Here is a 24572-nt window from a genome sequence, read left to right on the forward strand (position 1 = left end):
GCCTGTGATACACTATGAGATTTAATTTTTCCCTACCTAGCATCTATTCATCCTTTGGTACCTATATCTCAATTCCTTCTGAAGAATTCCTCCCTCTCGCCCTTCATCCCCAGGTTCTGGTAGGTTCAGCACAACACAGAGGACAGCACAGAATTTGGGAGGACCAGTGGCCTTTGCTGCCTGCAGGACTAGTGAAGGTACGCATGGGGTTCAAGCCAAGCCACTCAGGCCCATTCAGAGCTAATTCCAGGGCTTCTCCTGCGGGAACCATGAAGAGGGGTGTGTTCTTCCCCAGGAGATATGAATGAACAAGGTTGTAGGAGCTGGACTTAGGACCAAGAGGAGACCCAGCATAACGGAATCAGCGCCATGAGAGCAGACAGGAGAAAGTAGATGGGGAGAGAAAGAGAATGCGCAGAGGTGGGGGGAGAGGGAGAGGGGGAGAGAGAGAGAGATCCTTAGCCTCTGGAGCAGCCCACATGTGAAGCCACATCAGCCCCTATACCATTCCATTACATGAGCCAAGGCATTTCCTTTAACACCAAGTTGGGTTTGGGGCACCCCAGTGATTCATTTGGTTAAGTGTCTGACTTCAGCTCAGGTCATGATCTCAAGGTTTATGGGTTCAAGCCCCATGTCGGGCATTGTGCTGACAGCTCAGAGCCTGTAACCTGCTTCAGATTCTATGTCTCCCTCTCTCTCTGCCCCTCCCCCGCACGCGCTCTCTCTCAAAAATTAAATAAACATTTAAAAATATACTGAGTTGGGCTTTTCTGTCACTGGCTACCAGAGAACCTGGACTGATAATAAAAGTGTGGCTACGAGCAATCAGGGAACAGGCCAAAGGCTCCCAAGTCCCAGGAGGTGGTACCTGTCTGAGAAAGGATGACCAATCTCAACCCCTTTTGCAGGCCTGCCCCCTGGTATGGCCTGAAATGCAAATATCATAAAACTCCATTCACAAATTCATTTTGCCCAGAGCTAAATTTCTCTTGGATTTGTCTAATATAGCTCAGGCTTTTCTGTCTTCATTAACATGATTGAGTCATCAAATAAAGAAAAGAGAAAATCCAGCCTTCTGAAGGGCTAGTACTATGCTAACACTTTGTGAGTGTTTACAGAGGAAAACGTTCTACTGACTCGTTTCATATATGGAGAGGTGCCATCCTTGCCCCACTGAGGAGAGGGGGGCCACGGGGCTGACAGAGTCTAGATGTCCAGCCCAAGACCACACAGCCAGGGAGCTACAGAGCTGAAAGGGAGCCAGTTTATTTGATGCCAAGGCCTGGAGCCTTCAGGGCTCCTCTGTAACTTCTCATCCATCAGACAGATACATTTCAACTGATTTTGCATGGCCTTGGAATGGAGTGTTATGAGAGTGAATTTCTCTCCTGAACATGCTTTCCTTATTCCCATGATAAGGGCAGCTGGCAGGGGTACTTGGAGGATTGACAGACAGACAGCAAGCGATAAGGCAGCCAGGGACTGCCAACTGTCCAGGAAGGTCCACATGTGGACAGTAAGTAGTGGCAGTAAGGCCCTTGTGTGTCTGTTCTCATGGACATGCATCTAGTGTTGGGAGCTGGTGAGTCAATTTACCAGACACAGGCATTCAAATGCGTGTTGTTCCCTTCACAGTGGCCTCCTCTGGGAGCCCAGCCACTAAGTCCAATCCTCCCATCATTTAAGGTATTTCCAGAACCCTTTAGGAATCACCTACAGGGGCATGAAATGAAATAAACTCATTTAACTTCACACACATATACATATACACACATATATATGCAAATATATACATACATATTTGCACAAATGACCACATAGCCACGTATATAGGTGACCATATATGTGCACATGCACATATACAGACATATATGGACACGATATATATACACATATACATGAATATTTACACATATACACACATGCATATACATATACAGACACAAATATACACACATATATACAGATGCACATATGTACACACACACATATATACACATAGATGCCCATATATACACACATGTATACGTGCACTGGCATATACATACATACACACATATATACACTTACACACTTACACACATACACACACACGGAGCACAGGCATGCACACACCCAGCTTGCTCATCATCAAGGCTCACCAGGCTTGGCTCTGGAGTCCTTCTCCATCATGCCTCCATCAAATTCCCCTTCCCATGATAAAGATTCACCAATACCAAAATAGTGAACAGAGTATGTTGCAGGCCAGAAGGTGGTTCCCAAGGGCTTCGCAGACAGAGCTGGAGTTTGGAAGCCCAGCGAGCACTCTTTGCAGATAACTCAAGTAGAGGTTTACACTTAGGCCACAGACACAGAAACCTATGCACACAGAGCCCATGAGCAGCCCAGGTGCACAGAGCCAGCGAGCCCTGGCAAAACACCTGGAAAGTGAATCCACCTGGGGCTGGATTTCCACTAAGCAAGTGGAATATGCCTCACTAACAGAGGGACCTAGGCTTGGTTTCTAACCCATCACAGCCAGCACCTGAAAGCAAGTGGCACCTTCCAGAAGATAGGTGTCCTGGTCTCCTTTATCAGGTTTATTTCAGGAGAGGTGCACCATTTGCATCACTAAGTAAACTCTTTGAAAAGATATTGACAACCAGTTGGGTGTTGAGAGGCCTAAAACAAGCATTTTATTGGGCTGCAATTCACCAAAACTGAACATCTCCTACGTTCATAACTCTGGGTTAGAGATGCAAGAAGTATAAAGAATTCTCTGGACCTTCCACACTTATTTGGTCAACAAACATTTATTGAAGCCTGTCCCCTGCCTGGCTGGTGCTGGGCACCAGGAATATAGAGATAAAACTGCTCCATCCTCTGGTCAGTGAGGGAGACCACACACCAACATCTGGTTAGCTCACAGAGCGATTGACAGTGTGTCAGAAGTCAGCACCAAGCCGTCTGGGTTTCAGGAAGACAGCACCTAGTGAGCCCTGGTGGAGAGAAGGATCCAGGAGGACCCCCCAAGGGGGTGAGCACAGAGCTGACACCACAGGGGCGGAGAGTGATGCAGGAAGGGAGGGGGGAGGAAGAGAGTAGGGAGGGCCAGGAAGCATCCAGAAAGCAAGGGTAGATTGTTGAGAGCACCGTGTAGCCATAGAGACCACCACTTACTGAGTGTCTACCATGGAGCCTCCCTGAACTCCCCCACTGCCTAGAGGCCCTGAAATGTGAAGGGAAGATTTTATAGCAGGGCTGGGAGCAAGGGTTTGGGAGAGATAAATGAAGCCAGCCCAAGGTCACAGTTGTCACCAGTGAAGGTCCCCGGGATGCCCTTTGGTGGGCAGCTAAGCTCCTCCCTGGCATTTGTTACTGGATAAATGTCACTTTTTCCCTCTACTCACCAGGTGGCCTCTATTCAGGTTAAATCTAAAGGCTTTGAATTAAAGCTGCAATTAGATCATAAAGCAACAGTTTTCATTTGGGCACAAATACTTTGTGTTTGACATGGAATATTATGATCAACTTTCCAGCAACAGAACTGAAAACAATCTGTGGGCTAAGTGTGGGTGGGCGGTCCAATGCCTTCCCACAACCGGCGGTTCTCAAGCACAGCGGTGAAGATACCCACTGAGCCCCATAAAAGGAAAAGTCCCATGGCCTCTCTTTGGGGAGCCACCTCACAGGGCATGCACTGTGGGTAGGGATCATTAGAATGCCAGTTGGGCCCCCTGGCAGAAATAGGCTTCTTCTAGTCAAGAAAAACGCAGTTCCCTGGGGTCCCCAGGCTACCAGAACAATGCCAGGCCACCCTTCTCCATTTTAGGCATGCATGCACAGTATCCCGACTGCAAAGAGGATCTGAGGCCTCTGCCCCCTTTCGGGGATAGGGGTGGTGAGTGTCTCATCCCCCAGTAGGTCCCAGAAAGATGTGGCCACTCACCCAGGCCCTGGCTTCTCAAATGCCTGACCTCAGCTCGCTCCCTGGACCTCTGTACCACCCAGAAGCACCCCGCATGTCTTAAATCCAAGCCCTGATTCAAGGCCATAGCATGTGGTCCTACTGCACTCTCACTGAGACCTCCATCTGGCACCCTGCACTCTGTCACAGTGGTCAGTCCCTCCTGGCATCACATTTCTTTCTGCTGAGTAGACACCATGATACAAGATGCCAAACTCCTCTCACCAATGTCCTCAGCCCCTTACCCCTCCAGGCCGACTGTTCTTGCACACCCACACCTCAGGACGAGCCACCAGTTTATGTCCTCCTATGGGGTCAGACCACTGAAGGGAGGCTGCAGATCAGGAAGCCAGGGACACATAGCCTATGGCCACAGCTAGGCCACATTCCTTCTATAGACAAGAGCCTCTCTCCACCTCTCCAACACCAGCAGTACCTTCAGACCTGCTCTGTTCCCCCCCAAAACTTGCTGCCCAAGACGCCCCCACTCCTTGGGGCCTGAACCTGGCCTCCAAGCCCAGTGAGAAGATAGAACGTTGAAATAATTTTCCTTTTTACTGCTTCTGTCACAAAACCTGAGTGCCCACATCTCTCTGTAGCCACCTTATCTCTGTCCTGCCATTTCAACAGGAGTCTCTTCTTCTGAAGAGCCAATGTGCCCACAGCCCCATTCCCTCTGTCCCCATGTTTGGCCCTCCCACCTCTTCACAAAGTGCTGTCTCCATCCTCTCACCTCCCACTGACCTTCAACTCTTGCTTTTTGGCTTCTTCACCTCTCCCCTGGGAAACCTTCCACATGGGTCACCAATAGGGTCCTTGTAACTGAGCCCATCCAGCCCCCAGCACCATTTGCCACCTTTGTCCCCTCTTTTTCCTTGACACATTCTTGGCTCCTGTAAGAGGACCTCTAAGTTTTCTTCTGCCTCCTAAGCCATACCTTCTCAGTCTCCTTTCTAAGCTCCTCTTTCTATATTTGACACTTCAATGCAGATTACCCATCTGAAGCCATCACCTCTTCTCCCTGGGAGACCCCAGGCTCCCTTCCCAGTGAGGCTGCCTGTCTTCTGATTCCATGCCCATGAGTCAAATGCTGGCAGAGCCTTGTCCCCATGGGTGCCCTTCAAACTCAACAAGTCCAATGCTGAACTCTGCCTCTTCCTGCCCAAGCTTGCTGCTCCTCCTGTGTTCCCATCTCCGAGAATGGCACCATATCATCCACCCACTTGCCCAAGTCAGAAACTCAGGAAGTAGCTGAGTCAGGCAGTGAATTAGGTGCCAGTTTCCAATGATGAACAAATAGGAAGAATCCCAGCTACCTTGGAGGTGACAGTATGGCCCAAGGGGAGCTAGAATTAGGGGTATAAAAATTAATCCAACACTAACACATAAAGATGCAAAATTTGCAAGTGTGAGAACTGTTTTTGAGGAAAGCTCCCTGGCCCTTAGAGGACCTGTGATGGGGACCCAGTGCTTTCGGGGGTGCAGCAAAGTTCCCCGTGTGGTTGGGCCAGGAGATGGTAAAGAAGAATTGCTCCAGTGTTTGGTCTTTACAGTGTACTAAAATGGAGCCCACATGTCTGGTAGGGGAGGTGTAGAGGGTTGAACTCTGCTAGGTCCAGGCTTAGACTGGCATGCCCATGAGCATCCAATGGAGGATAGGCTAGTGACAAACACTTGGGAGCCACTGAGGGCTCAGGGGTAACTGTCCAGGATGAGAACAGAGGAAGAGGGGGAGAGGTTTGGGATGGAAGCATGATCCTTACTCTTCCCTCTCAACCCAGGCTGAGGGTCAGCGTGACCCTCCCACCACTCACTATAAACCAGGTGGCCTCTGAGGCTGCTCAGAGCACCAAGAGCAGAGCCACCTGGCTGTAACTTCTCGAGAGAAGGGCATGGAGGAAGGCAGCTAGCCGTGGCTACTCACAAGTGGGAGGGCAAGCACAGAGCAGCCCTGCAGCTGCTGTCTCTAAAGGGAATCACTTGACTTTGAGTGTTTTCCTAAAGGACAATCTTCCTTGGGAAAGGAGAGCAGAAGCTTAAAGAACACAGGTGGTATGTACAAAAATCAAGGGGAAAATTAACCATAAATCATGTTGATACCTTGTGAAAACACAGGCCTTCAAACAATAATGTAATTTGTAAAAGAGTGACAGGTTCTTAATATCCAGCAACATAAAGAGTTGCTGCCTCATAGGCTTTACATAATGTCCCTTGTAGAAGTAGGGGAGTTTCCCTAGTTGTCCACAGTGCTCCCAGCAGGACTGGGACTTGGTCAGTGTGGGCAGAACTGGCCCTGCTCTGGGCACTGCTTTGGAAAACGCCTAATCCTAATCCTAATCCTTGCCTTCCTGCTACAGGGCATGGGATGCTTTATCCCCGAGGGTGTGTTTCTCCAAGTGTTGGGGCTGGAGAGGGGACAGTGAGAGCTGGGGAGGATAGGATGCACAGCCTGATAGGACCCAAACGGCCTATTTGAACTGTCCCGACAGTAAAAGTGGGTGATAGGCCTGGTCATGATATGCACCACAGGGTGCACAGAGGCCCTGGGGTAGAGGCCACCAAAAGCAGGGAAGGAGACAGGAGAAGGAGACAGGCGTCCTCCCACTGACTTGGCCCCCCCCCCCCCGCTGGAATGAAGAGCCCACTCACTCTCCAGCCCTCTCCCTTGGTGATTAGTCACCCATGCCAGGCTTCTGAACGTCATCTCCCCTCCTCCATCTCTCGCTCTCTCTACCTGTAGTCCATCCATTGCCAGTGCTGCCAATGTGTCTTCCTTTGCTTTGCTCCAACTGCCTTCTAAGTATCCCATTTTCATCCCACTCTTCCCACCCACCCAAGATAGCTAGAAGAGCCTAATACAGCTTTCTCTCAACTGTTCCCTACATTCCTGTCAGCAAGTGAGGCCATGTGATTGTCCTGCCCAAGATCTGTCCATTACCTATAGGATAAAATCCATAATGCTCCCTCAGCAGGACAGGCACAGTCCTCTGCCACCATACCCCATTCCAACGCACACCCCAGCCCCATCTCAGCACTATCTACACTCTGCCATGTTCCAGACACACAGACTCTCCTCTCTCATGTCTTTTCATGGCCCCATGCCTCTAGTCAAGTATTCCTCTTACTTGAAATATCTTTGCAGACTCTACAACCTGTCAAACTCCTTAACTCCTATTCACTCTGCAAATCTCAATTAGCATGTATCTTCTAGGGACATGAACACTGAACAAATGAATCAAGAACATCTCTCAAAGGCAAATTCCATGTGAAAGAGAGCTTCAGCCCTTCTGACTTCTAGTTTCTCATGCCCTTGCCTCTCAGTAGCCCTGGGGGCATCACAGATCTCTCATCTATCCCAGCTCCACCAGCCTGAGTGCCCAGCTCTTGTCAGCCACTGCCCCTGTTCCCACACAGACACAGCTCTAGTCACCTGGGAGCCAGCTCCCTTAAGGACTGTGTCAGGACATGGTCTGTATCACCTCACCAGGGAGCAGCTCAGGCCTAAGATGCTCAGTGCTACCTCTTTGTGGATGGGCAGGGAACACAGCGGTTCACACCTGTGTTCTCCCCACAGAGGTCCTGCTGTAGGCAGGCTCTTTTCCCCCCAGTCATCCCATAGGCCCTAGACTGCACAGCAGGATTGAAGGATGAATGGTTGACACTCACCCCTGACGTGGGATTGGCTGTCCAGCCCAGCTCTGCGGTAGCCGTTCTGGTGTCCATTAAGGTTTCTGTGGATCAAAAGAGAAAATCTGATGAGTCAGAAGGATTGCTAGGTAGTGGCCCTTATGGTCATGAGGTTACTTCTAAATGTTTATGTCAATGTTAGGAGCCGTGGGCTCCTGTGTGAAGCCTAAGGCTCAGAGAAGGGAAGAAGTTTGTCAGGATGCCCCAGCTCAGACCTCAGGTGTCCTGATGCTACATGCATTGGTCTCTCCCTGAAAGACTAAAAGCCACCTGTGCAGGATCAAGTCATTTGTCCACCCGCCACTTTACCCCCAGACATGGCCTCTTCCCACCATACCCTTCCATGGGTTCTTCTAGGGCCAAGCAAACTCAGTAGCCAAATTTACTTCCTTTTTGGCCCTCCTGAGCCATGTCTTTCTGCCCTCTTCCTTCCCACTGGGCTGCATCTCCAACCTCATCTGTCTGCACCCATTTCTCCCCACCACTCTCCTCTGCCTCCCTTTTAGGCATCTAAGTTGACATCCTTGAATGATTTCCTATAAACTCCCCTAGCTCCCAACCACTCTCCCAAGACTCAGCCCCGCTGCAGGTCCCTTGGACCCTGGACCCAGATACATGTCACCCCCTTCTCTAAGACTCTACTGGGGGCTCACACTAATGGCACCTGTCAGATTGCTGTGGCCTGCTTCCTAGTCATCAATCCCTATGGCCAGTAAAGGAAAGAGACACTATGACTCCAGCTGTGTAGCTCCAGTAGCTACAGTGCACACACCAAGATCACCAGGCACAGAGTGGCCACAGACTTACTATTTATGAGCATAGTTTTCTGGCTGATAGCAGTAAAACGTCCTGAGAACAAGGTACCTTTTTCTTTTTTCTTTTTTTGTCCATTGTTGACTGCTGTCAGCCCTCACTTCTTAATGGAAACTGTTCCCGAAAGTCTGCTCATGTGTTCCTAATCAGCAAAGCCAAAAGCCTTTTGTAATTTTTTTCAGAAGTTTTATTGAGGTAGAAATGATGTACAATGAACTGCACTTAGTTAAGGCATACAATTTGATAAGTTCTGACCTATATTTACACAGGAAACCATCACCACAATCAAGATAATAAACATATCCATCATTCCAGAAGTGCCCTTGTGCCTTTGTAAACCCTCCTTCCCTCCCCAACCCTATCACTGTCCTTAGCAATGACTGATTTTGCTTTTTATAGATTGAAGAACTGCAATGCTCTAGAATTTTATGTAAATGGAATCATATAGCATGTACTATTTTTTTAATCTGGCTTCTTTCACTTAGTATAACTATTTTAGACTGATTCAGTTGTAGGGGCACCTGCGTGGCTAAGGCAATTGAGCATCTGGCTCTTGATTTTGGGTAAGGTCACGATGTCATGGTCCATGAGTTCGAGAAGTGCATCAGGCTCTGCACTGACAGAATGGAGCCTGCATGAGATTCTGTCTCCCTCTCTCTCTCTGCCCCTCCCCTGCTCTGGCTATCTCTCTCTCTCAAAAATAAAACTTTTTTTAAAAAAGACTGATCATGTTGTGTACCTCAATAGTCCATCCCTTTTTATTGCTGAGTAGTACTCCACCATATGGTCACACCAAGTTTGCCCACTGGTTCACCTATTGTTTCCAGTTTGGGACTATCCATGAGAGTGCGTGAGCATTCCAGTTCCTCCACATCCTCACAACTTGGCATGGTGGGTCATTTCTACTTTGGACCATTGTCACAAGTATGTAACAGTAGCTCATTGTGGTTTTAATTTTCATTACCTTAATGATGAATGATTTTGAACATCCTTTCACATGCTTATTTGCCATTGGCATATCTTAGTGAAGTGTGTTCAATATTTTATAATTTTTAAATTTCTTATTATTGATTTGGAGAGTTCTTTATATATTCTGGATGCAAGTGCTCTAGCAGATATATGCTCTGTAAATATTTTCTCCCACTCTGCAGCTTGTGTGTTCTTTCTGTTACCAGTGTGTTTCAAAAAACAGAAGTTGTAAATTTTTATGAAATCCAGTTTATCAATTTTTTCTTTTATGTTCTGGTGTCACACTGAGAAATCCTTGCCTAACCCAAGGTCACAAGGATTATTTTCTCCCACCTAGGTCTGTGATCTATTTTGAGTTCATTTTTGCATAAGGTGGAAGGTATGAATCAAATGCCCAATTGTTTTTGTCATGTGGGCATCCTGTTGTTCCAGAGGGACACCTTTTTAAATTCACACCATGCTGCTGTGTAGGCTGGGTGTCTTATCCACCTGAATTCCCCGAGGAATGTATCAAAGGAACAGGCCCAGTGCACAGGTGCTCAACAAACAGAGGAGGGGGAAGTAAATGTCAGCAGTTTTGGCTTTCCCCTCCTTGGTTTCCTTCTTTTCTTGAATACTCCTATGCCCCACGTGAACAGCCATTCTGTGTTCACTGCTTCAGGCAGAAGATGGGAGATAAGAATGCAGCATGCACAGTAATAAAATGGTAGGCCCCTTAAGAAACAGAAGGACTCCTGGCATAAACCAAAGGTTTGGGAAGAAACCCCCATATGGGATGGTGGAAGGAATGAAAGGGCTGGTGGAAAAAAATGAAAATTGAAGCGATACGTGAGAGGCTGTGCTGGTTGAGAAAATGGGTTCTCTATCCTCTTGTCTCCTGGTGTCCCAGCCCAGAGAAGGGATGGTGGGAGTCTGTGGAGGTGACCGGACTAGGACATCCAGCCTTCATTCCAGTGTAGGATGCAGCAGTGAGTGACTCCTCAAGGCTGGCATGGCTTGGGGAGAGCAGAGGGAGCCTTAGGTCCCTTCGGGACTAATGAAGGGAACTCAGAACCACCCAGTGGTGACCCGCATGGACTATAAGCAAGGGTCACATGGGGTGCAGGGTGTCTCAATGGGCGCCAATGTGGACAGGAACTAACAGAGCCAGTGAGGCAGCTTCCTCCACAACTTGGCACCAGATGGCCTACCTATAACCTAAGTTACATTTCTGCCACTCCAGGGGAACGGGGGCCCAAAAAGCAAATCGAGGGGATCAGGTGGAGAAAGTAAGCTGTATTTTCTTGCCCGTCTGAGCTGGGGTTTGCACTAGAGCCACACCATGCTTATCTGAAGGAAGGCAAGCACTGGCACAGATTTCTCAAGTTTGTTTTCTCCTCCGATTCTTCTGACAGCTGGGGAGGCTGGGCCCTTCCAGAAGCAGCCCTCCCTCTCCCCCTCAACTCCACTCACAGCACTAATAATGATCATAATGACACACCAAATTTACATAACACACTTCTCAGAAGATACTCCATGAGGCTCTGGAGAAATTCATCTCTATGATTAAAATGCCTCCACCAGGTGGCCCTGAAGCAGGAGCCAGTGAACCCATTTGACAGAGTTGGTGACCAGGACACAGAAAGATGCAGTGCTTTCTGCAAGGTCACACAGCCTCCCACCCTAAGGGCATAATTTCAAACCTCAGTGTGTCACCTACCAGGCAGATCTGGGCTTCCAGGGGCTCTACTGTAGTCTTACTGGGGTAAGAGTGGGGGCCTTGCTCATAAAGCCAAGAAGCTGCAACAGCCCCCAGAATAATGCATTACCCGCCTTAAGTTCAGGATCAACTTGAAGTAGTGATGGACAGGCAGAGGATACAGGCAGAAAGGGAAATAGAGTCCAGAATCAAAAATAAGAATTAGCCTTCATTCCTATTTCCTTCATTCCTTCCAAGGACTAGTTTGTTCTGTTAGTCCCATTAATATAATCTAAGACTTCATTATATTCATAGTCGCCTGCTCCAGGGCTATAATTGAAACTATTTCTAAATAATGTTTTCCATCCACCCTACTGGACAGAAGTTGCAGCAAAAGGAATCCATTTTTCTGCATCTTGCCCGCTGTGGAGACAGAAGACCATGAAACCATAAACCATCCACTCGATATGATTAAGGGCAGTTTCTTTTCTGGCACAGAGCGCTCCTGATTATGGCATTACATTCTGGTGGGGGCTGAATAAAAGTGATTTGAGGAGGTTTACATCTCCCTGGAGAGGAAAAGAGCACTCATTTGCATTTATAAAGCATATTGAGAGCTCTGGCAGAAAGTTATGGTGGAAGCACAATTAAATATTTACCATCACTTCTGCTCTCAAACAGTGGCGTGGGGACCAACCAGCTGGAGGTGCATGTGTTGCTGTCAGATCTGATGCCTACAGGGGATGCAACTCTGGAACCCACACCCACCGCCTGGCCTCTGCCCTCTGAGAGCATGTCCTCACGGCCCACGGCAGGGAGGGAGGCTGGTGAGGGCACACACAGAGGGGGAGGAAACGGCGATGCTGTGGATGGACTGGGTCGGGATCCCACCTTCAAGACTCTCTCTGCCCCCTTCTCTCCCTCCTTTCTCTCTCTCTTTCCCACCCTCTGTCCTCACTCCCTCCTTCCTTCCTCATTTGCAGAATAGGGCTAGAGTTTGCCAATACATACGACTGGCCACAGGGTGGGGGTTGGGAGAGATAAAGCACTGCAAATCATATGCTATTTTATTATTATTATCATTTAATCACTCCAAGCTGCAATTTCCTTAACTATGCAAAAACCCTAATGGCACTATCTGTAAGGCACCTATAAGAGATCTGTAAGACTCAATGATATTAAATATCTAATAATATCTCATCTACCTCCTTCCTTGCACTATTGTAAAGACCAAGGGGTAACACGTTGAGGATACAGCAGCAAATCAGAGGGGTGGGTGCCCTGGAAAGACTCGTGGTCTAGTCCGGTGACAGACAAGAAACAAAGAATCACACTTGGCATCCCATTCAGGCCAAGCCCATGAGAAGGAGACAGAACGTCAAGGGAAAGGATGGGGTTCTTCTGCACGTGGGGATTGAGGGGCCCATCCCAACAGGGAGAATGGGAGACTCACAATGTGCGGAGGCAAAAGGAGATGCTGTAGTCTCCTGGGCAGTGGGGAGCGGTGGTGGGGAGGGGAGGATGAAGAGCTCCACCTGGCCCTGGGGACAGAGATAACTGAGTGACTCCCCGGAGGCAAGAAGGGCAGGGGCAGAAATGAGTGGATGGGAAACGAAGTGGGAGCCACCCCAAACATTCGAGAGGGTGAGGAAGACTGAGCAAGAGGAGAGAGGAGGCCATGAGGGGAGACAGAAGGGGGCCTCTGGCAAGAGCTGGCTGGACTGGCAAGAACCCGAGAACCCAGGCACATGAGAAGCCTGGCAGAGAGACCCCAGTTTCCCAGGGAACAATTTCCTTGCAGTGGCTACCCCTCCGATTGTGGGGGCCAGTGCCTGAAGGTCCAGGTGAGGGGCCAGGTCAGAGGCCCTGCAAAGAGGAAGAGGCGACTGTCGCCTGGCTCTACAGGCAGCTCCTGTCTCCTATCTGGATTGGCACCTTGGGATGTATTGACATTTGGGAAGAATTAGATACCCATCATGGTGAAAGAGAGATAAATAAACCCTCTTCTTACAGCTCTGCCATTCTTTTTGGTGAGACATTAATCAGACATTCAACTGAAAATATTTACGACGTCCTTCCATGGTGGTAACAATATACGACAACATATACAGATGGAATCGGGCCTTGCAGGCCTTCTCGGAGCAGTGCCTCATGTGCATCTGGAAAGGCGGGTCTGCAGACCTTCCAAGCAGAGGAGGGCCAGCACAACCATGTAGCCCTTGCCCTGTGCTGACCTCCGGGGCCCACAGAACTCTGATGCTAGAAGCCACACCAGGTGTAGTTACAAGAACTAAGCTGTTATGTAAATGCACAGAGCTGAGGGGCAGCTCAAGGCAGCCTCTACTCCCTCCTCGAGCCTTCACAAGGGCTCAGGATGGTTGGAAGAGGTCTGAAACAGGGTGGTATCATGTGCCTCTGGTATCCATTCAGCAAAGGCTGTCGGAGCAACTCTGGCAGGCAGAATGAGCTCTGTCCAGGCATCGAGACAGAACAGGGGATAGACGGACATCCCACTCCTCGGGGAGCTTGTAGGCAAGTAGGAAAACAGAAACTAATCAAATAACCATGTAGATAAATCTGCATTTATAGCCTCAGAGAAGGGCCGAAAAGGGGACTCCCAGGGACAGTTGTAAGCACTGAATAAAATGAGAGGGGTACTGGAGCCTGGCACACAGCTGGCACTTCCTCCTTCCTCCCCCATCCCTTGGCTGACAAAAGCACAGGGATCACCACCCCATATACTTACACCTACACCTACACCTACACACACACACACACACACCCACCCACCCCTGCTTTAAGACTGAGTTCATACTGGCAGGAATAGGATATGTATCACATAGTCGCCCCCATCCCCACATCCTGAAGGACCAGAATGTGCTGGGCACTGCTGACCACGGTGAGGCCCTCTGCCTTTCCGGGAATCCCTGTGCTGCCCTCCAGACCTGGACTCAGCAAGGTAGCCTGAGCACCACCTGGAGCTCACACCCTCCAACACCACCCCAGGCTCCTACGGTGTCCCCGACCTGGCTCTGCTCCATCCATCACAGCAGCCTGCCAAGGAATCAGCCCAGCCTCCCTGCAGAGTCCTTGTGCAGCTCTCTTCTCTGACCTTCATCAGGGCTCTGTCCTGTCTCCACAGGCTGTGCTCACTGGGTAAGCCAGGCTATTGGTGCAGAACTCCTGAACAATGCCCCAGTGGCTCCCCTCCCCATCCTCAGTCTCTGAGACAGGGCCCCAGAACCAACAGCTTCTAACTTCCAGCTTCACACCAAACTCATACCTCCTGCTGCCAGTTCAGACCAGACTCCCTGCGATCTCGTCCCTATGCCTCTGACTCAGCCTGAAGCTGCTTCCTCGGACCAGGACAGAGAGAGGCTTTGCCAGCTCTGGGTTTGGGGTGAACTGGTTGAATATGAACTGCTGAGCACACCAACCAGCCTCAAGGTCCCACATTCTGGCATGACCGGACCTGGCCCAGCACAGATACAAAAAGTTAAAGCAAAAGAGTACTCAAAGGAAGCCCTTCACATCCAATCCCATGTTTTCAGCCCATATAAATCCTCCACACCATGTCTCCTCTCGTGCACATGGTTCCTGCCCAAACTTTCCTGCCAGCCTTCCCTGGAGCCCAGGAGAGAAGGTCAGAGGTATTTAGCTTTGATTCCCTGCTCCCCCTTAGTCTCATCAGATCATTTGCCATGCCTTGGGAACTCTTTCCCTCCAGCACCTTCTGCAGCACTGGTGTGTGCATCCCTTCCTGTTCTCAGCCACCTACCTGATCCAGGCTTCGCCCCTGCACACTGGGACCGCCACAACTGCCTCCTCAACAAGCAAAAGCTCCCATCTCAGCCATCTGGTGCCAATGTAAATGGTTTGGAAGCAATATGATCACACTAAGCAAAACGCTCAGTCAACTCTGGAGCCCTGGGTTACCAACCGATAAGCAAAGCAAATCTCATCTGAGTGTCAAAGTCTGATCTTCACAGGTAGAGGCATTCCCGCCTGCATCCATGAGCCAGCCAGCCCAGGCCCAGAGAGAGTCTCTGCATATCCTTAATGACCCTCACTGGACTAACTTATATATTGTCTTTGCCAAGTGTAAAATACTAGGTAAGAGAAGCTATTATTAAAGAAGTCTCCAATGCTGGATTTGTTGTAGTGGCCGGTGGGGATGAGAAACAAGCCCGAATAAACAGATGAGCTGGTCCTACCCATCTGCTAACTGACGAACTGAATGAGTCAGAATAGGCACTTAAATGATAAATACAAACTGCGAAATTTGCTCTTTTAAGGCATGCACAGATCAGTGCAGTACCCCCTCCCCCTGCAACACACACCCTTCTTTGTTTCTTTTCCAAGGTGCAATCAACTACCGTAAACAGAAGGAAGATGGTACACAGCATAGTAACGTGCCTCAAGGAGTTGGGACATGTCTCCATCTGCGCTTGATCCACACAGGGCACAGATCGAGAACAAGCATGAGGCCTAGAGCCCTGCTTCTGATCTCCCTCCCTCTAAGGGCTCTGCCGAGGCTCACAGGGGAACAGACCGGAGCATGGGGACAGGACACGAGCTATTCAGCTGGGGAGCTGGATCTGGCTGGAGCTAAGTCTGAGATGGGCTGCCTTCTCTTTCTAGCCTGGCCTCAGACTTGGTTTAAGGCTCCAGAGGATTTCCTCTCCTCTCTGGCCTCGAGGGGCACTTCTGGCTCCTAGTTCTTAAAGTGGCTGCTAAGAAACATGGCAAGACACCAAAGGGAAACTTTGGAACCTGGACATACCCTCTGTCCCCTGAATGCATAGGTCTGGTCCTCTGGTCACTTAGCAGTGCATACACTAGTGCCTCACAACTGCTTTTTACTAATAAAATATGGAAATTGCTTTAGGAGACGTATTAGTTTCCTAGGACTGCAACAAAGTACCTCGGTGGCCAGATGCAACAGACATATATTATCTCAGGTCTGGAAGCTCAAAGTCCAAAATCAGGGAGTCAAAAAGGCCATGCTCCCTCTGTAACCTTTAGGGGAGAATCCTTCCTAGCTTCTGGCAGTTTCCTGGCAAACCTGGGTGCTCCCAGGCTTGCAGCTGCATCGTATCTCTGCTTTTGTGGCGCACTCCATTCCCTGTGTGTCTCTGCTTCACATGACTGTCTTACAAGGACATCAGACATGTTGGATTAGGGTCGCATCCCACTTCAACATGTCTTCATCTTAGCCAACTATATGCACAATAACCCTATTTCCAAATAAAGTTACAGTGTGAGAGGGCTGGGCGTTAGGACTTCCACATGCCTTTCTTTTGGTGCGGGGGAGGGAGACAGGGCAACCCGTATAACAGGAGGGTAAGATGCCAGGAAATAAATCTGTAAGCTTTCCTCTAACAATACTCAGGCCTTGCCTGGGGAGCTTGGCAAATACAGACACAGATAAGGCCAGTGTCTCCTTCAGACATCCTTTCTAGCAGGTAAGGGACAGTCTTCCTTTTCTCTCCTCCAGATCTGCTGGCCACCCTCTCCTTCCTGTTCCATCCCAGAAGGCAGACCTTTAGAGACCTGTATAGGGGCATCAACTGGGCCCTCATCCGACCTTGAGCAAAGTGCTCTAACCCCACGGCTCACGCTCAGCCATCCACTAAATGGAAATAGCAGCGCCCCCACCTGTGCAAAGCATTCACCAGGCACTTCCCGCGGCCTCTGACAGGCTGCTGCAGGCCCACAAACCACCGAAGTTGTTGTTACATTCCAGGTTTGGTCCTAGTGTGGGGCAGTCTCTACAGGCCAAGATCCTCAGGTGTGCCCAGTAGGACTGGGCCATATGCCAGTCTCCCACCAGAAGGCCCTTCTGAAGGATGGGCTTTGGCTCCACCCAGCCCTGGTGGCCTCAGCTAACGGAGACGCCACACTAGCTTCTCCCCAGCAACCCCTTGCCCAACCACAGATAGGCCACTTGCTGCAGCCTCATTCTCCCACCACACACTGTGTATGAGGGATCTGGGGTGGCACCAGAACCCCAGCAAGAGCTCGCTAAATGACCTGAGGACCAGCCGGACCCTGTGTGGCCCCATTAGGTCTGAAGCAATGGGGAAGGTCAATGAGAAAAAGCCCAGATAGCTGAGTGGTTCCCCACCCACCCTACACAAGACATACCCTGAATCCCAGGAAGCAGCATTGGGCTTTCCTAGGTCTAGTGTTCCTTGTGCCTGGGGGCTAACACAGAGCACCTGAGGCTGGCACTTCAGGCACTCATCACTGGCTCTATTCTGCATGAATGGGCCACACCCCAAACCCAGTGCTCCCCCTATTGCCTTCCTCTGCACCCTGCTTCCCTCCCCATGACAGTGCCAGGCAGTGGGTTCCTCTCCCATCTACTATCCCATGTGCCACCAGAGAGGGCTCTCTCTGGGAAGGCCACCAAGAACCTAGGAAAAGAGTCACTCCCTGCAGCCACAGCCCTTGGGAAGGGGGTCAGCAAGCAGCTTAACTACCCTTGGAGGTTTCTCGAGGGGGCCAAGTCCAGGTAGTTCTTCAGAACAAAGGCAGGGTGACAGCAGTGTCTGTCCCATTGCCCTCCCAGACAACACGCCACTAGTCTTCCTGAGGTTTCAGGCTGGCAGGGCTCACTCTTTATGGTATCAAAAGTATTCTTGTCTAACTGGAGAGGGAAGTTCAGTGCCAGGCCCTGCTCATGGGAGATTGTTCTCATGAAGGACTGGCCACCCAGGACCCTCCATGCACCCACACACAACCCCTGTGCCCCTGCACAGCCTGCGCTCATTGTGTGTGCTCCCCAGGCTTCCCTCACCTTGGCCTCGCCACCCTGAGAACAGCACAGTTCCTTGTCTCCACGTGGCTCACGGATGGATGGGGGCCCTGGGCATGCAAGGACTGATGGCCGCTCTCCAACATAGGAAGAACCCTGAACACATGAGACTGACATGGGAACAAAGAAACACAGAGACTGGAAGCCTTCCATTTGGGGTACAAAAATTCCCAACAGTCTTTCTTTTGCCAAATTCCTTCTTCTGCCTTTTATTCATTCTGTCTCAGTTCCCCTTCCCCATTCTGATTCCCTCATCCTTTAAAATGGCCAGACACCCTCTCAGATCCATGTGTACCCTCCTGTGCCTAAAAATATGCCACAGCCAGAAAGCCAAGAGGAGAACTGGGGGTCACCACCCCTGGTCAGGAATCTCCAGACACCTCGACATCAAACATTACGGGCACAAGCCAAACCGTGTGAATAGGGAGAGGCAAAGCAGACTTCTCAGACTGCCTCCAGCCTAGGCATTACTGCTCGCTGCCCCATCCACTCCCGGGTCATCAGGCATCCCGGGGGCCTTTAACCAGACCTGCAGCTGAGGTGGCTCTCAGGCCCTCCCCTCCTCCTAGCACAGATTCCTCCCTGACAACAACATGGGGCACACCTTTCTGTCCAATGCAGCAGCAGCAAAGAGACAGAGAGAGAGAGAGAGAGAGAGAGAGAGAGAGAGAGAGAGAGAGAGAGAGAGAGAGAGAGAGAGAGAGAGGGAGAGAGGGAGGGAGGGAAGGAGGGAGGGAGAGGGAGAGAGATGGATGAGAGGCACAGGGTGAAAAAAGGAAACCACACAGGGATGCAGTGGTCTGAGGCCATCATTTAAATCAACACCCACCACTGATGGTGCAGACCTGGCCAGGAGCCCAATGCCACTCAGTGTTTCCCCTCTTTGCATTTTTGTGAGGATGTCAAAGAACTATTAAAATTGAGGAGGCTGGCATTTTCCAGTCTTCTAGCACTATGAGTTCTGATGGAGATTAAAGCTGTGCCCCAGCCACTCGGACAAACCCATGAGCTGGGACCAGTAGCACCAAGAAAGAACTGTGCACGATAAGCCTGCTGCCTCCTGTCTATCCTGGGCACAGGAAACAGGACCTGTCCCTTCTTGGGGGGTACAGGCACCCAGAGGCATCAATCACCCTGGAGTAGAGCAGGGAGTAGAGCCCACACGCCCATGCAAAATGACTCTCCACAGCCCTAAGGAAGGCCAGCGATGGATGGTGGCCCGAGCTCATTAATCAGAAGGAACATGCTGCCGTCTGCTGCCCCTTGCAGGCCCTCCAGTGCCCTCATCCTGGATTGATCTGTGGCACAGTAAGTGCCTGAACTTGCTGGCACTGGGAACTGTTTCTGAAGTACACTGGTAGCAGTCAGAGAAAACTCGGTGCCTCCGGGGGGTGGAGCAGCAGAGGCTTAGGGGACAATGCCAGGCGAGGGGCCACCAGTCAGAAAAGGAAGGAGTGGGGCTGGCCAGGCAGGCTCTCATGTTCTCCTGGACACATCCTGGACCAGATAGGGAGTGCTGAGTCCCTGGGAGCCACCAGGGCACCCCAGGGCTGTTCTAAAGCACACCCGCCACCAGGTGCTAACATGCTTTGCTCATACCTCTTCCAAGTGTCCCCTGTCCTCAGTACCACCGTGCTGGAGCTGCTGTGCCCATGCTACCGCTCTTTCTGCACATGGCCTTGTACCTCCTCACCGCCCACCCCACTCCCACACAGAGTCCTCCCCCTCCCTCTCCAGAGAGCCAGCCTGGCCTAATACAGCCCCCAGACCTGCCACCCAGGTCCCCCTGATTGAGTCTGTCCTCATCACACCCTAGTTTTCCACCCCCCAAACTCCTCCAGCCATGGCCTCTCTCGTCCCCTTCAGGAAGCCTGCCTGACCACCCAGCCGTTACGCTCCCTCTGCCCCCGAAGATGTAGCCCTAACCCCCCCACCACTAGCACCTCAGCTTTGTAGGGCTTGTGTTCCATGTCATCATCTCTGTAGTTTCCTAGCCAAGTGTCCTGTGGGCTCTGTGAGAGCAGGACCAAATGGCATCACTCTCCTCCACAGGTACCTTGAAGGCCACCCAGCAGCGGCAATGCACAGCCATTGGAGAGCTGACCCATGGGCCCAGCTGTGTGAATCAGGCCTGGGTTCAAATGCTGTAGGTGGCAAGGCAGAGAGGCCCAGTCATTCTTCCTCTAGAAGGCCTCCCTTATGCCTCAAGCCACCAAGTTTGTCCCACCCTCACCTCTGTACAGAGCCACCACTCAGTGCAGGGCTCAATCACTGTCTTCTTTCATCATTTCACCCTGTCTAGAAGGACTGATTCTGAACTGCTTACAAAGTGCTGTCCGTCTAGGTCTAACCCTGCCTGTTGTATCACATGACCACTGTTAACACACAGAGGGGCAAAAAAAAGGCAAGGAGTGATGGAAGCAATGGACTGCCAAGAGCAGACCCCAGGAAGAGCCTGCCAGGAACTGCTCCCTCGTAGCTCTGAGATCACAGTTCTGGCCTCTCTGAGCCGTGTGGTTATGTGGGGTCAATGGGGTGATACCCAAAGCCTCTCCAGCACCACCCCTTAAACTCCATTAATGTCCTCTGCCCCCGGGAATGGACCTCTTGCCACTCTATTTCTCCTTGTCAGGGAGAGCCTATCCAGCCCTGCCTGTCACTCATGCCCCTAAGGCCTCTCACTGCCAAGGTGTCTGGAGAGGGCCCTGGGAAGACTTCTATTAGTGTTTCCTGATCAATAGCATTGACTGGCTCCTGACATCCAGCACTTCCTGAGATCCCAAATGGTTTCAATGCCACAAACGTCCTCCCTGAGCCTTGTAAAACTCCTGCAGTGCATGTCTTTGTGCAGAAACATCTCCAGAGGGATTTGAAGCTCCAGGCAAGGTTCCCTAGGTGTCCTGCGAAGCATCCTGCTGGGTTTTCACAACTGGAGGCAAGCTGGGCTGGTGGCCGCAGGGTCCAGCACCACTCTGGGGAGGAGCACCTGGTCTGCCCTCTGTAGTAGGAAGGGAGGGCAGGGGGAAGTCTGGGGCCTGAGACCTCCCATGGAAGAAGCTGTCACACTCCCACAGCTTCCAGGGCTTTGGAACTGGATAAATTCAACATCACAACCTGGATGTCCCAGGTTTAAGAGAGCACTCTCAACTAAAGAGGAGACCTGGGGTCTAGGCCTGGCTCTGCAATCGGCATGCACCGTGAGCCTGGATCTCTCTCTCTCTGTTCAGTCCCCCAGGTAGACAGTGGATACGGTGGATATTCACTGTAGGCTCTTCTTGACTGAGGCTCTTGCTTGAGGGGCACCTGAAAGTCACCTCCTCTTCAATGCTGGAAGCTCAAGGTGAGGTTCATTCATCAACTTAGTCTTCTATTTCCCTTCTATATTGGGGCAGAGTTTTCCCTAAGAGGCTTGTACCTCTCAACTCTCTCTCGGTTTTCTGGCCAAAAGAACAGACTTCAGGGAAAATGACACCTGCAGTTCTTTTCCTTTTTTTTTTTTTAATAGTTTATTGTCAAATTGGTTTCCATATAACACCCACTGCTTAATACTGAAAACGAACCATGGACTGAAGGGGGAGGGGGTGATGGTCATGGTGGGGGGCACTTGTAGGGAGAAGTTCTTTTCCTTCTGAACTGAGAAAATATCAAGTCCAGTGGCTTCAGGATCTGGAGGTCTGTTCCATGTTTTCCAGTTGGGACATGATGACTTGTCCAGATTTTTTCTGCCCATTCACAACTTCCTATCCAGATATACATTAAGGATTAGGGCCCAAACCTGAGCATCACTCTCAATTCAGAACCTCTCTGGGTTAAAAAGCTCCAGAAGTTTGGTATGCTCCTCCACCCTAATCTCAAGCCTCTGATACAGCACCCTCTCCAGTTGACCATTCAGTGTCTGCTTACATGCCACCCAAGATTAGTTACTACCTTTCTAGGCTGGCCATTTTCTTGTCAGATTGGTCCAATTGTGAGAAGGCTGGCTCTTTGAGATTTCCCTTCTTTGGCCCTTGTTGTGACCATGAAAGCTACCCCTCCCCCACCAGAACCAACTGCCTCCATTTCTCCATGGCAGCCCTTCAGATTACATGGTCTGAGCAGCACAGAGGAGGGAAGGGGGCTGTCACCTCCTGGTGGGCACATCCTACCTCTCATCTCCCTTATGAATCCCACTGAGCATGGGATTCTCTCTAGGGTCTCCCTAGGAGAAATGTGGCTCCTACATTTCTGAATACAGCTCTGAATCGTCCCCCAGGAACCCAGGGACCTGACAAGTGCCCCCCCCCCTTCTGGGTGTGGGTGCTCTTCCTCCTTGTGCTCCCCCCCCCCGCCCCTCTTTCCCCCTCCCCCTCCCTCACCTCTCCAGTCTTCTCCCTCCTAGTCCACACTCTCCCCTCTCTCTCTTTGTGCCATTGTTGTTGCTTAATAGGGCGTTTCTGGGATGAATAGTGTTTTCAGCCCTGGCTGGGAATACATCCGGCCTTTCCCAGCCCCTCCCTGTCCTCATGGGCGCTGGTGAAGTTCTGTGGAGAGCTAGCACACACAATGGGCCAGCAGATTCACTTAAGAATTCACAAAAGCCCCATTTCCCTCTGCACAGTGCAGAGTGACAGGCACAGGGAACAAATCCACTTCCCTGCACACTGCCCACATGGGATACGGTGGGGGCATGGGGCCTCCATGCAGCAAGGCTAGAGCCCTAGGTCCTGGACCCAGGAAAGCTGGTGACAAGGGCCAGCCTCTCTCTAGTCAGAGCTCACAGAGGTTTGGCAAGGCCCCCACGCCATGCATTCATTGGGAATATTAGCACCTCCATGACTGACACATGGAAGTATCTAGATGGATTTGCAGAAGGCCCCACATTCTGTGTTTAGAATATAAGGGGTGAGGACTTACAAAAGGGAAGATGGAATACACAGCTCAGGGCACTGTGAGCTGAGGGCAGGAATGTGACCAGGATGCGGGTAAGAGCAGGAGGCCTCTTTCAGGTTTGGGTGAATGGGCCAGGAACCGAATCAGTGAGGGAACCAGACACTAGCGCAGCTATCAACCTACAGTTTTCTCAGGGGACGAAGTTTATCTGCAATGTATTAGTCCCTAACTCTGTACCGGGAGACCCTGAATTTAAAGGCATCAAATATGTTGGAGGCCTGGAGAGGGAAGGCCAAGTTCTGGAATATGGAAGGAAAGAGTGCATATGTGGTAGGCAGGGGCATGGATGGTTGTCCAACAACCTTCCAAGAACACTCAGTTGGTAGTATCTAAATGTAGGGATGTTCCAATACTTCCATTAATTTTTAAACTGAGTAATACAATCAAAGGTCCCTCTTTCTGGTTAAGGTGTCAATTCTCTTTGCCTCCTCCTGATTTCCATCACCAGTACTACAGGCTGGCTTTCTTGGACAGTAAGGGGGGGGTCACCATTTCCCCACATAGTAAGACTTCCCCTAATGAATGATGTGATGATAAATGGCACATAGCCAACTGTGTTCCTCCTGGAGGCTCTCTTGGTGCTTTACATCCTGGGTTCACGTCTCAGCAAAATGACATGGAGCTTTACACTACAGCAGCCAAAATTTAGTGTTAAATCTAGAAATGGCCAGAGATAGTTGAGCTGTGCTTTATGTTTCACCAAGTTCCTTAGGCACAGCTGCCCTTCCTTTTAAAAAATGATGCAAAGCTTTACGTATCAGCAGAGGAAAAGATATACCTGCCTCCTCTAGAGGACCCCCTACCTAGCCAGTTATGGTGCAGCTAAGAGAGTACTGGAGGTGAAGTCAGAAGACCTGGGTTCCAACCCAGCTAAATAATAATGGTGTGACCTTGGTAAACCCATACCACCTCTCTGAGCCCCATTTTTCTCACTGGTAATATGATCAAATATACCTGTTTCTCGAGGTACTATGAAGGTCTAATGATGCTATTGTAAAGTGTTTATTATGGTACGTGGCCCATAATAATCGCTCATTATCCATTATTATTTTGAAACAGTCGGGTAAAATGTTAAGATATATGCTTTTCTAAAAAGTTTTTTAACATTTTTTTTTGAGAGAGAGAGAGTGAGCTAGCATGAGCAGGGGAGGGGCCAAAAGAGAGAGAGACACAAAATCAGAAGCAGGCTCGAGATTCTGGGCTGTCAGCACAAAGCCCAGTGCAGGGCTCGAAATCCCAAACTGTGAGATCATGACCTAAGCCAAAGTCTGATGCTTAACTGACTGAGCCACCCAGGTACCCCATTATATGCCTTTTCTGAAGAGTGTAAGGTCTGTGTCTAGACAGGGGCCTCACATCCCTTCATATTCTGCATGTGAACCTCCAACTGTTCCTGCGCCAATTGTTGAAGAAACCGTCTTTGCTCTATTTTATTGCCTTTGCTCTTTTGTGAAAGAGAATTTGACTATATTTGTAGGGGTCTCTTTCTGGCTCTCTCTTCTGTTTCATTGATCTGTGTATTCTTTTGGAATACAGTCTTGATTATTGCAACTTTATAGTAAGCCTTCAAGTTGGGTAGTGTCAGTTCTCCAACTCTACTCTTCAATATTGTTTTGGCTATTCAAGGTCTTTTGCCTCTTCATACACACATTAGGATTATTTTGTCTATGTCCATAAAATAGCTTGCTGGAATCTTCATTAGGATTACTTTGAATCTATAGCTCAAG

At 50.1% G+C, this 24572-nt stretch overlaps 1 protein-coding gene across 2 annotated transcripts in view; it reads right to left on the reverse strand.

Annotated features, from left to right (window-relative positions):
* EPHB1 (EPH receptor B1) overlaps positions 1 to 24572 on the reverse strand; it is a 414308-nt gene that overhangs the window by 283089 nt on the left and 106647 nt on the right. For both annotated transcript variants that reach the window (XR_003908874.1, XM_029940232.1), the window contains exon 2: positions 7616 to 7680. Coding sequence is in view for 1 of the 2 variants with exons in the window: in XM_029940232.1 (XP_029796092.1) it covers positions 7616 to 7680 (65 nt within the window). In the remaining variant the exon portion in view is untranslated. The remainder of the gene's footprint in view (positions 1 to 7615; positions 7681 to 24572) is intronic.

The sequence above is a fragment of the Suricata suricatta genome, chromosome 5 (assembly GCF_006229205.1).
Source record: "Suricata suricatta isolate VVHF042 chromosome 5, meerkat_22Aug2017_6uvM2_HiC, whole genome shotgun sequence".
In the NCBI taxonomy this organism is placed as follows: domain Eukaryota; kingdom Metazoa; phylum Chordata; class Mammalia; order Carnivora; family Herpestidae; genus Suricata; species Suricata suricatta.